Genomic DNA, 13,662 nt, shown 5'->3' with positions numbered 1-13,662 from the left:
CTCCTTGCTCACACACGCTTTTTCAGTTCTGCCCACAAATTTTCTACAGGATTGAGGTCAGGGCTTTGTGATGGCCACTCCAATACCTTGACTTTGTTGTCCTTAAGCCATTTTGCCACAACTTTGGAAGTATGCTTGGGGTCATTGTCCATTTGGAAGACCCATTTGCGACCAAGCTTTAACTTCCTGACTGATGTCTTGAGATGTTTCTTCAATATATCCACATAATTGTCCTTCTTCATGAAGCCATCTATTTTGGGAAGTGCACCAGTCCCCCCTGCAGCAAAGCACCCCCAAAACATGATGCTGCCACCCCTGTGCTTCACGGTTGGGATGGTGTTCTTCGGCTTGCAAGCCTCCCCCTTTTTCCTCCAAACATAACAATGGTCATTATGGCCAAGAGGTCTATTTTTGTTTCATCAGACCAGAGGACAGCTGCAAACTTTAGTCTGGCTTTGTTATGGCGGTTTTGGAGCAGTGGCTTCTTCCTTGCTGAGGGGCCTTTCAGGTTATGTCGATATAGGACTCGTTTTACTGTGGATATAGATACTTTTGTACCTGTTTCCTCCAGCATCTTCACAAGGTCCTTTGCTGTTGTTCTGGGATTGATTTGCACTTTTCGCACCAAAGTGCGTTCATCTCTCGGAGACAGAACGCGTCTCCTTCCTGAGTGGTATGACGACTGCGTGGTCCCATGGTGTACAGATGAATGTGGTACCTTCAGGCATTTGGAAATTGCTCCCAAGGATGAACAAGACTTGTGGAGGTCTACATTTTTTTTCTGAGGTCTTGGCTGATTTCTTTTGATTTTCCCATGATGTCAAGCACAGAGGCACTGAGTTTGAAGGTAGGCCTTGAAATACATCCCCAGGTACACCTCCAAATGACTCAAATTATGTCAATTAGCCTATCAGAATCTTCTAAAGCCATCATTTTCTGGAATTTTCCACGCTGTTTAAAGGCACAGTCAACTTAGTGTATGCAAACTTCTGACCCACTGGAATTGTGATATAGTGAATTATAAGTGAAATAATCTGTCTGTACACAATTGTTGGAAAAATTACTTGTGTCATGCACAAAGTAGACATGCTAACTGACTTGCCAAAACTATAGTTTGTTAACAAGACATTTGTGGAGTGGTTGAAAAACGAGTTTGTAAACTTCTGACTTTAACTGTATACAGTACCAGTTAAAAGTTTCAACACACCTACTCATTCAAGGATTTTTCTTTATTTGTTCTATTTTCTACATTGTAGAATAATAGTGAAAACATCAAAACTATGAAATAACACATATGGAATCATGTAGTAACCACAAAAGTGTTAAACAAATAAAAATATATTTTAGATTTGAGATTCTTCAAAGTAGCCACCCTTTGCCTTGATTACAGCTTTGCACACTCGTGGCATTCTCACAACCAGCTTCATGAGGAATGCTTTTACAACAGTCTTAAAGGACTTCCCACAAATGCTGAGGACTTGTTGGCTGCTTTTCCTTCACTCTGCGGTCCAACTCATCCCAAACCATCTCAATTGGGTTGAGGTCGGGTGATTGTGGAGGCCAGGTCATCTGATGCAGCACTCCATTACTCGGTCAAATAGCCCTTAAACCGCCTGGAGGTGTGTTTTAGGTCATTGTCCTGTTGAAAAACAAACAATAGCCCTACTAAGCGCAAGTGTGCCTCTAAATAAATCAACTCTAAATAAATCATTGATAGTGTCACCAGCAAAGAACACCCACACCATCACACCTCCTCCTCCATGCTTCACAGTGGAAAACCACACATGCGGAGATCATCTGTGCGCCTACTCTGCGTCTCACAAAGACACGGCGGTTAGAAGCAAAAATCTAAAATTTGGACTCATCAGACCAAAGGACAGATTTCCACCTGTCTATAATGTCCATTTCTTGTGTTTCATGGCCCAAGCAAGTCTCTTCTTCTGGAGACTTCACAGAAGTCAGGTGCCCTTTAATAGTGGTTTCTTCGCAGCAATTCGACCATGATGGCAGTTTCACACAGTCTCCACTGAACAGTTGATGTTGAGATGTTGAGATGTGTCTGTTACTTGAACTCCGTGAAGCATTTATTTGGGCTGCAATTTCTGAGGCTGGTAACTCTACTGAACTTATCCTCTGCAGCAGAGGTAACTCTGGGTCTTCCTTTCCTGTGGTGGTCATCATGAGAGCCAGTTTCATCATAGCGCCTGGTGTTTTTTGAAATCATGTCTTAAACTGTAATTTCTCTTTGCTTATTTGAGCTGTTCTTGCCATAATATGAACTTGGTATTTTACCAAATAGGGCTATCGTCTGTAGACCACCCCTACACCCCTCACAACACAACTGATTGGCCCAAACACATTAAAAAGGAAAGAAATTCCACAAATGAACTTTTAACAAGGCACACCTGTTCATTGAAATATATTCCAGGTGACTACCTCATGAAGCTGGTTGAGAGAATGCCAAGAGTGTGCAAAGCTGTCATCAAGGTAAAGGGTGGCTACTAGATTTGTTTAACACCTTTTTGGTTACTACATGATTCCATTAGTTATTTCATAGTTTTGATGTCTTCACTATTATTCTGCAATGAAGTAGTAAAATAAAAACCCTGGAATGAGTAAGGGTGTCCAAACTCTTGACTGGTACTGTATGCCATTATCCTATTCTGACAAAGAAGTTGCTATAGAATAGGTACTACAACTATGCGTAAACCATTTGATGAAAATTGTATTGACAAGAAGAATGTACACCTTGTTAAAATACTGAAATGGTAAAAATAAAAATAGCATATTTAATGAAAATGAATGACCAATCTTGTGTTCGCTTGTGTTTGCTTCCTGGTGTAGCTGACTCTGTGTGTACTTTACCAAACGGCATCCCATTTCCTATACAGTATAGTGCATTACTTTTGACCAGAACCCTATGGGCCCTGGTCAAAAGAAGTGTACTACACAGGGAAAAGGGTGCCATTTTGGAAGCAGACTGTTTTTGGGCACTGGCTGGCTGTCATGTGTTGGGTGGTTCACAGATGGGGCCCAGCCTTACCTGAGTACGTAGTTGACCCAGATTATGTTCTTTTCATTGCCATTCTTGGCATTGATGGCGATGGTGGCACTGGACTGGATCCAGATGTACCCACCGTTCTTCTGGATCCAGCGGTAGTACTTGGTCACACACTGGCCCTTGTTTATCACTGGGGTGGAGAGAGAAGAGAGTAGAGAGAAGGGGAGAGGAGGGAGGGGGGAGGACAGAGGAGAGAGGAAAGAGGAGGTGAGTGAGCAAAGAGAAGAGAGGAGAAGAGGACAATAGATACAGTAAGAGGGATACAGGGGAGGAAAGAAAGAAAGAAAGGAGAAAGACCATCAGGTGGCATCCAACAGCTGTGTGAGGGGCTGTGCTGCTCTCTGCTCTAGCTACCTTCATTAATCAAGTTCTCTGACTGGCTAAAACAGGAATGGGGATGCTGCACAGGGTACACTATTAAAAACCTCAGAGGACAGTGTGTGTGCTGATCTGGAAACCAACGACGAGGGAACAATACATACATAATATGGAATGAATGAGAGTCAATCGGGACCAGTATACACCAGTTGTAACAATGGTAAAGATATAACTCTGTAGGTGTGTGATTTCAGGATAGAAACAGAACACACAAACAGAACACACAAACGTTGTACAGTGTATGACTAGTTTGTTAGTTAGATAGAGAGATTGAATTTGAATTTATGGGTCTTGATTTCCTGGTTAGGGATAGGCAAGGGGTGTAATTATAGGGTAGATGCTTAAAATCAGATTGTTTTCTGATTAAAAAAATAGAGCATCACTATGTCTGTCTGCTTTGAGGCTGGCTGCAATGAGCCTCTCCCACCACCTGGTGGCACTGTGAGTCTGTATCAGCTACTAACTACACCACACTACATTACATTACATCACACTACACTAAACTACACTCTGCTGGTTGTGTCCTTGTCTTGTCTGCCTTTGCATAAGTGAAGATGCTCTGGCAGTCGCAATACATCAGGCTAAATTAACCGCTCAATGATCTCAATCAATATGTATTTGCATTAATCATGGCGCTCTAAAACAGAAACAGTCAGAATCTGAGCAAGGTAGTAAATGCATATTGTTATTTTAATTGCAGCTACAAATAGCCTCTACCATAAAAATACTTCCACGAGGGGGGAGGATTTACAGTTGAAGTCGGAAGTTTACACACACTTAGGTTGGAGTCATTAAAACTAGTTTTTAAAGCACTCCACACATTTCTTGTTAACAAACTATAGTTTTGGCAAGTCGGTTAGGACATCTACTTTGTTTTTTCCCCAATAGTTATTACAGACAGATTCTTTCCCTTATAATTCACTGTATCGCAATTCCAGTGGGTCAGAAGTTTACATACACTAAGTTGACTGTGCCTTTAAACAGCTTGGAAAATTCCAGAAAATTATGTCATGGCTTTAGAAGCTTCTGATAGGTCGATTTACATAATTTGAGTCAATTGGAGGTGTGCCCACGGATGAATTTCAAGGACTAACTTCAAACTCAGTGCCTCTTTGCTTGACATCATGGGAAAATCAAAAGAAATCAGCCAGATTTCAGCCAGACCTCAGATTTTCTTTTGTAGACCTCCACGAGTCTGGTTCATCCTTGGGAGCAATTTCCAAACGCTTGAAGGTACCACATTCATCTGTACAAACAATAGTACACAAGTATGAACACCATGGGACCACGCAGCCGTCATACTACTCAGGAAGGAGTCACATTCTGTCTCCGATAGATGAACGTACTTTGGTGCGAAAAGTGCAAATCAATCCCAGAACAACAGCATAAGACCTTGTGAAGATGCTGGAGGAAACAGGTACAAAAGTATCTATATCCACAGTAAAACGAGTCCTATATCGACATAACTTGAAAGGACGATCAGCAAGGAAGAAACCACTGCTCCAAAACTGTCATAAAAAATGCAGACAACGGTTTGCAACTGCACATGGGGACAAAGATCGTACTTTTTGGTCTGTCCTCTGGTCTGATGAAACAAAAATCTAACTGTTTGGCCATAATGACCATCGTTATGTTTGAAGGAAAAAGGGTGAGGCTTGCAAGCCAAAGAACACCATCCCAACCGTGAAGCACGGGGTGGCAGCATCATGTTGTGGGGGTGCTTTGCTGCAGGAGGGACTGGTGCACTTCGCAAAATAGATGGCATCATCAGGCAGGAAAATTATGTGGATATATTGAAGTAACATCTCAACATCTCAGTCAGGAAGTTAAAGCTTGGTCGCAAATGGGTCTTCCAAATGGACAATGACCCCAAGCATACTGGCTTAAGGACAACAAAGTCAAGGTATTGGAGAGGCCATCACAAATCCCTGACCGCAATCCTATAGAACATTTGTGGGCAGAACTGAAAAAGCGTGTGCGAGCAAGGAGGCCTACAAACCTGACTCAGTTACTCCAGCTCTGTCAGGAGGAATGGGCCAAAATGCACCCAACTTATTGTGGGAAGCTTGTGGAAGGCTATCCGAAACGTTTGACCCAAGAGAAACAATTTAAAGGCAATGCTACCAAATACTAATTGAGTGTATGTCAACTTCTGACCCACTGGGAATGTGATGAAAGAAATAAAAGCTGAAATAAATAATTCTCTCTACTATTATTCTGACATTTCACATTCTTAAAATAAAGTGGTTATCCTAACTGACTTAAGACATGGAATTCTTACTAGGATTAAATGTCAGGAATTGTGAATTACTAAGTTAAAATGTATTTGACTAAGGTGTATGTAAATTTCCGACTTCAACTGTATATAAAAAGAATGCCAGTAATGAAAAAGTATTAGGAACTAATCGCATTGTTTATAAACCTTCCCAAGGGTTCTACTAATTGACTTTAGATCACTGACTGCTTTCTTGTCCTATACATATAGAATGAAAAGAAAAGAAAAGAAAGAGAAAATTGAAAGAAATGACTTGTTTACTACTGAGGAGGTGTAGTATACTGTAGTGCAGGGATGGGCAACTGGTGGCCCGTGGGTACATTTCCAAAGACAAAAATATGTATGTATTTTTTTTAACTAATTTGGGGGTCTCAACTTACTGTTGAGAGTTAGAATAATAGAATACACAAGTTGCAATTTCCAAAAATGTGGTTGTGAACTGTCACTGACAGTCACTCAATTAGCCCATGTCAGCATTAAAAATAACTTATTGTAAATTAGTAAAATGGCCAACTATCTAAACTTGTAGTAATCATGGTTGAATTACCACTGCAAACATTTCTCTCTATGGCACCCTATGGCAAAATGTGTAGAATTGCAGAAGATGTGCTGAAAAACTGCAAAATATTCTCTCCGCCCCATGGCAAAATGGGTAGAATTACATGAAATTAGTTATAAAATTGCTAAATGATTTCTCATGTGTAGATTTACAGCAAACTTGCTTTAAAACTGCAAAATGCTTTAGAAGCCACATGGCAAAATGTATAGAATTGCAGGAAATTAACTCTAAAATGTAATTAATGTTTTTTTTAACTAGGCAAGTCAGTTAAGAACAAATTCATATTTACAATGACAGCCTAGGAACAGTGGGTTAACTGCCTTGTTCAGAACAACAGATTTTTACCTTGTCAGCTCGGGGATTCGATCCACCAACCTTTCAGTTACTGGCCCAGCGCTCTAACCTCTAGGCTACCTGCCACCCCACTGCTAAAAAGTCAATTATTAACTCCTAGTATAAACCTCGATTTGTTATACTAGGAGTTAACAATGATAGGATATACACAATATATCCAATTTGAAAAGGGAAAGATATAAACATTATTTTGATTATTTTCAGTTGAATAGTCATTCATGATTATCCAAATATCCATATATTGGATTCAAACTGCATCTACAATATTTGGGAACTGTAAATGTGATGGTTCTAATATTTTGGGAAATAATTAAGAATTCATATACTCAATCATTATACTGTATCTGCTGTGAGGATATTGAGTCATAATATTGGTAGTCATGACTCATTTGTTGTTTTAGGATGTATTTATTACCATAATTATTTCAGGTAAAAAATAAACATTTCCAAATCCTAACTCTAATCTTGGTAAATAACTTGACAAATCAAGTATACACGACAAACTCAAAATTCCACAGCCATATTCTAATCTCAGACCGTCCTTGCAAATAAGAATTTGTTCTTAACTGACTTGCCTAGTTAAATAAAGGTTACACATTCTACAGTATAGCAAGTGTACTGTATATCTATGAAGGCACCAAACCTGGACCTCCATATCTCTCTGCCTTTGAACGTCAGAGCTCTCTCATCAGTATTAGCGTCATTACATTTACATTTTAGTAGATGTTCTTATCCAGAGCAATTATTGTTAAATGCAAATCGACAGATTTTTCACCTAGTCGGCTCTGTGAGTCAAACCAGAGACCTTTTGTTTACTGGCCCAACACACGCAACCGCTAGACTACCTGCATACCCAATACACTCCACCCCTGGCTTAACTGGCACAATGTCTTTGCAGGTGAGTCTTATTTTTTTTATTTACCTTGTCCACTTACAGTGCCGTTTTACGGTGCCAGAGTCGTCCACTAGCTATTGGAGGCATTAAAAGGAATACGGGCCTTTAATTTGTCTCTTTCTCCTGCAGCCCCAGGCATGCCTGTAGGATGGCTCCACTCTCTCCTACTCTCTCTCTCTCGCTGTGAGCCTCTTCTCTCTCGCTCCTCTCCTCTCTTCTCCTCCTGTCCTTCAGTTTGTTTTAATCACTTGGATCCTTTCCATAACGGTGACTACCTTTCAGATACCCTTTACCTCAAGTGGCCCTGGCTTGCGACAAGGGGTGTCACCCACAGGAGGCTGCTGAAGGGAGGACAGTGGAATGGTATCAAACACATGGAAACCACTTGTTTGATGTGTTTGAAAGCATTCCATTGATTCCGTTCCAGCCATTACTGTGAGCCCGTCCTCCCCAATTAAGGTGCTACCAACACCTGTGGTGTCACCGTCATATAAAAGTAAGTCATTTACACCGTGAAATTGCTTTATGAAAAGTCTTTGCAGTCCATCAGGGTATTATTGTAAAGGCAAACATTTTATGAATGAGGGAGGAGACAGAAAGGAATGTTCTCTTCTCTACCGGGTTTGACATTTTTGTCTGGCTTCACAAGAACATTCTGCCTGTATTGTGGCGAGTGGTTTTCTTCATGTTTTTCTGAGGTACACTCTATTGTTGAAGCCCAAAGTTACTGTTTTCCAAAGGTTTGAATTTACAGCAACTTTGCCTGTGTCGTCAACATTCAACATTTCAGCTGTATTTTCCAGTATCTGTAGTGTCCTAACAAGTGAGCTGAGTTGGTTTTTATTAGAGTCAGTCTGAACTAGTCTCAGGAGACAGGTTCTGGTAGTATGCCTGGAGGCAGATGGCTTAAGTCCTCAGAGATGTAAGTTCTTTCAGTGAGCTACAGTATCTCTCTCCATCTCATGAAAACCATCTCTTTTCGCCAGTCTGATATAACAGTCACTCAAAACCATTTGTCCCTACTGTGTATGCTACAGTTCAGTTATCAGATCGTCAGACTAACGCATGTCTTGGCTTAACATGTATCCTTCTGGAATGAATTAAAAATAACCTTTCCAGTCATAGCACATGCGTTGATGAGTGAAGTATGAACCGTAGTGATGTACAAACACACAGTATTGATTTGGTCTATATAGATTTGGTCTATATGAAATGGAGTCTATGTGATCTTTTCACAGTCCTAGGATACGCTATGAATAAAAAGTTGAGCAACTAAATGGCCATATTATAAAGCTTGGACAAAAGCCAATTCATTTAAACACCTTCTCAAGTCTGATGGTTCACTTCTGACCTCGCGTCTAGAGAGTTGGCTAAGTGGAATAATACATTTCCTTCAGATCCAGTGACCTTGTCACCCTGCCTCACCAGCTGATAGCTGCTATTCACACCAAACCTCCACAGTATGTCAGAACATTTTTGGTAACGCTTCCTCTGAATACCTTCTTCATAATGCATTATCAGCACACATATGATGCCTTATGAGCTATGCCCAATACATGACTTAGCTAGCTGTAAATAACTGCTCATATCCATCTATAACTACATTTGATCAGTTATTTATCATCACAAAGGCCAAATGATCATCACATATGTGGTGATAATGTGACCGATGATGATAATGATGGGTATATGTCATGGGCATTAACCCTTTACACTTGTACCCGTAGACAGGTTGAAAATGACAGATTTGGGCACTGGCAAGCATCTAAATTGGAACGTAGTGGTTGTACAGTAGCATGCTATACATGACGTCAGAGCTCTGACTCTGCGCTTCACAGCGCTGTATGGGTTCTGACTGACAGCCGTTCTGAACTTGAGCACAGCGTGGGACAACAAGTTGCTCCCATCCCTCCCACTAATTGGGCAACTTTTGCAAATGTTTTATTGTCTGAGTGAGGGAAATGCTGTAAATTGAGAGGACTCAATGTATTTTGAAAGATGAGACGTTGAGGATTATAATAAATACTGATTTGATGTCATACAAGCCAAACACCCGTGAGTCCAAATGTGCACTTCACATTTCCATATCATCAAACTCATGTCATATACAGTGTCAACGTTTATGATCGTTTATGATCATGTGTGATGTACAGTTCCAAGATGACATGACGTCCTACCCTGGGTTGATCTGAACAGAATGTTTGTTTGTCTATTTTAAAGCTCACACTCTCATCATTCCTTTCTATGCACACCAAAATGATGATCTGTTTCCCTGAGTTGCCTTGTGAAAAACCTTACACTGTAAGATCCTATTTTATAACTTAGCAAGTCATGTTAGCAATAGAACAAGCTTCAAGTGAAGCCCACCTGACCCAGATTGCAATTTAAAACGGCAGTTTTTTGAATTGCGTAAACAACAGCAGTAATTGTGTGATGGCGGGGATGCACAGTTGTGTTCCAAACAAAACAACTACAAGTGTGCTTGCTCTAGTTCCTCAACAGCACAGCTAGGAGAGCTCAAAAAAAGCATCTTTCAGTTGAAGACTCTTCTTTAAGTCATAAAAGTGCATTGAAATAACTTTAGAGAGATGTGTGACCACTTGGAGACACCAGTTAGTCTGCTCTCAAAAAACCCTTGTCATTTTTTGTCTGATGTTGCACCTCCCCCACATTTTCCAGGAATATTCTTATCATGTTACTGAATGTATCCACAGTATTTTCAGATTTCGTTATCAACAAATGTGGCGAAAAGTACAGGAAATGTAAAATGTACATACAATCAACAGTCTAATGTTTGGATTCAGTCTTGTGTCAGGTGAAATGTTATGTCCTCAACTTTGGTCTAATAATTTTCCCATAATCTCCAAACTGTTCCCTTTCAACTGCTCTTTCAGTTGCTACCATTCTTATGCATTTCATATTTCTTCTGTAAGAAATATTTCAATGTAGTCCTATCCATATAGGCCAATTCCCACAAGTGTAAATGTGGAGATGAAACTATCAACTGAACTAGCTAGGAATATAGCAAAGTCTTTATTTAGTGAAGGGGAATTAACAGACCTTAGTTATCCCAATCTGAATTGCTCATCGAATAATTCCCATGGCTTTGTTCTCTAACTGTAAATACTGTATAGTAGCCTGGTTGCCAGTCTCTGTTCAACTACTACATTCCAGACCTTGTAATCTGTGTCATTTGTTTAGCATGACAGAGAGTGGAAAGGAGTGGTATGACAGCTAGAGAGACAGGTACACAGGCTAACTGTTTAGTATACCCAGATGAAATCAACATCAAATCCACGAAGAGACACAATGCTGCAATACATCTGAATCTTGTTCAATCTTGTTCATTCAGGGTGTCAATGTTTTAATTGTATCTTTCCGTAACTCAAAAAACGATTAAATTAACAAATAAATACATGAACTAACTATTTAGCAGCACTGAACACTCAACCAATTTCCCGGCTCATGCACTGACTGTAAGTTGACTAAAGCCTGGGTGGAGCGTATTAGATAGGAGACAGCCAGGGGTAACTGGAGGTATGCAACAGTGCCACTGTTTGCTGCTACTGCCTAGCCTGCCACCTCAATCTGCATGCCCCCTCAACCTGCCTGCCTTAGCATCAAACGGCCTGCCACCTCAATCTGCCTGCCCCCTCAACCTGCCTGCCTTAGCATCAAACGGCCTGCTTTACCCTCAATCTGCATGCCCCCTCAACCTGCCTGCCTTAGCATCAAACGGCCTGCTTTACCCTCAATCTGCATGCCCCCTCAACCTGCCTGCCTTAGCATCAAACGGCCTGCTTTACCCTCAATCTGCATGCCCCCTCAATCTGCCTGCCTTAGCATCAAACGGCCTGCTTTACCCTCAATCTGCATGCCCCCTCAACCTGCCTGCCTTAGCATCAAACGGCCTGCTTTACCCTCAATCTGCATGCCCCCTCAACCTGCCTGCCTTAGCATCAAACGGCCTGCTTTACCCTCAATCTGCATGCCCCCTCAACCTGCCTGCCTTAGCATCAAACGGCCTGCTTTACCCTCAATCTGCATGCCCCCTCAATCTGCCTGCCTTAGCATCAAACGGCCTGCTTTACCCTCAATCTGCATGCCCCCTCAATCTGCCTGCCTTAGTATCAAACGGCCTGCTTTACCCTCAATTTGCATGCCCCCTCAACCTGCCTGCCTTAGCATCAAACGGCCTGCTTTACCCTCAATCTGCATGCCCCCTCAACCTGCCTGCCTTAGTATCAAACTGCCTGCTTTACCCTCAATCTGCATGCCCCCTCAATCTGCCTGCCTTAGTATCAAACGGCCTGCTTTACCCTCAATCTGCATGCCCCCTCAATCTGCCTGCCTTAGTATCAAACGGCCTGCTTTACCCTCAATCTGCATGCCCCCTCAATCTGCCTGCCTTAGTATCAAACGGCCTGCTTTACCCTCAATCTGCATGCCCCCTCAACCTGCCTGCCTTAGCATCAAACGGCCTGCTTTACCCTCAATCTGCATGCCCCCTCAATCTGCCTGCCTTAGTATCAAACGGCCTGCTTTACCCTCAATCTGCATGCCCCCTCAATCTGCCTGCCGCCTCAATCTGCCTACCGCCTCAATCTGCCTTCTGCCTCAATTTGCCTGCATTAGCCTCTCTTATCAATGTGATCCATGGGCAGCCCTCGCTCTCTACTTTCCCTCTGCTGGGTTTCAAATCAGCCGCTAATGAACCCAATCTGGTGCATTTTTAAGGCACAGGGACAGTGCAATGCAGCAGTAATTGCGCTCTAATTCAGTTGAACTCACAATATCTAATCAGACGGCTCCAAGTTCCCCGGCCGAGGAGGCAACCCCAAGGACACTCGTCCTCCCATCTAATAAAGCAAGGGAATGTACACCCTTTACAGTTACAATCCAGCACCCAGCACAAAGAAAGTGTTCAGGGAGCAGCTCAGCCCACAGATCTCCAATAATGGCAGTCTGCCTATCCATGTTGCAAAGCCCAATCAAATGGTGCACTGCCCCCACAATGCCTCCTCAGTGTTTAACCAGCCACAGTAAAGCTTTCATTGGCGAAACATATCAAATCATGGCACGTTTTGGAATTAAGAAGTAAAGCAAGTGGAGAGTACTTCCTGCCACGGGCTATAAAAACTGCTCTGGTGGAGTAGAGATGCAAAGACACCTTTGCAAAGATGACCGTTACTCTAAAAGTAAACTGAGCTCAATGTTGAATGCAAACAAACAAAGAAGGCATGCAGCCATTTCATTTGAAACATTGGGAGTGAACTTGCGTGGGGGTCTTGGTTTCCATTCTCCCTCCCTGGGGTCTGAAGACCAATGGCATATATTTCTACCCCTGAGTCATGACATTGCAACACAAAAATATTTCCCCCATCCAAGGTAAGTAAGTTACAGAGGCAGATCACGTGGATCATCTAGATGTGGTCTCTCTACAGGCCTATTACCCTGACTCAGGGTTAAGCTCAATGTGGGCTAACCAGGTCTTGTGGCATGTAGGAGACCCGTGTTCAAACCCTAGAAGGTCACAGAGGCAGATAACGTGGATCATCATCTAGATGTTGTCTCTCTACAAGTCGTTGACACCTATTCTGTACGCTGATAAAATCAGAACAACAATGACCGATGACTTTGGTGTTTGGGTGGAGAGGAGATAGTTGTGATGGATCATTTCCCATAACAAAATTTGTTCTGCAATAATGTGTTCATAATAAGTTGTGTACTGAAATTATGTGGTAACATACGTAAATGATGTGGTAACATACGTAAATGATGTGGTAACATACTGAAATGATGTGGTAACATACTGAAATGATGTGGTAACATACTGAAATTATGTGGTAACATACTGAAATTATGTGGTAACATACGTAAATGATGTGGTAACATACGTAAATGATGTGGTAACATACTGAAATGATGTGGTAACATACGTAAATGATGTGGTAACATACTGAAATGATGTGGTAACATACTGAAATTATGTGGTAACATACGTAAATGATGTGGTAACATACGTAAATGATGTGGTAACATACGTAAATGATGTGGTAACATACTGAAATGATGTGGTAACATACTGAAATTATGTGGTAACATACGTAAATGATGTGGTAACATACGTAAATGATGTG

General features: G+C 41.6%; 1 protein-coding gene across 2 annotated transcripts in view; it reads right to left on the bottom strand.

Annotated features, from left to right (window-relative positions):
* Positions 1 to 13,662, bottom strand: part of LOC110505776 (neuronal PAS domain-containing protein 3) — a 481,806-nt gene that overhangs the window by 8,118 nt on the left and 460,026 nt on the right. For both annotated transcript variants that reach the window (XM_036963003.2, XM_036963005.2), the window contains one exon: positions 3,044 to 3,191. In XM_036963003.2, coding sequence (XP_036818898.1) covers positions 3,044 to 3,191 — 148 coding nt within the window. The remainder of the gene's footprint in view (positions 1 to 3,043; positions 3,192 to 13,662) is intronic.

Source organism: Oncorhynchus mykiss, chromosome 25 (assembly GCF_057628025.1).
Source record: "Oncorhynchus mykiss isolate SJ-2025 chromosome 25, ASM5762802v1, whole genome shotgun sequence".
NCBI lineage: Eukaryota > Metazoa > Chordata > Actinopteri > Salmoniformes > Salmonidae > Oncorhynchus > Oncorhynchus mykiss.
The sequence above is the reverse complement of the archived record's forward strand: the minus strand, read 5'-3'. Positions and strand labels throughout refer to the sequence as shown.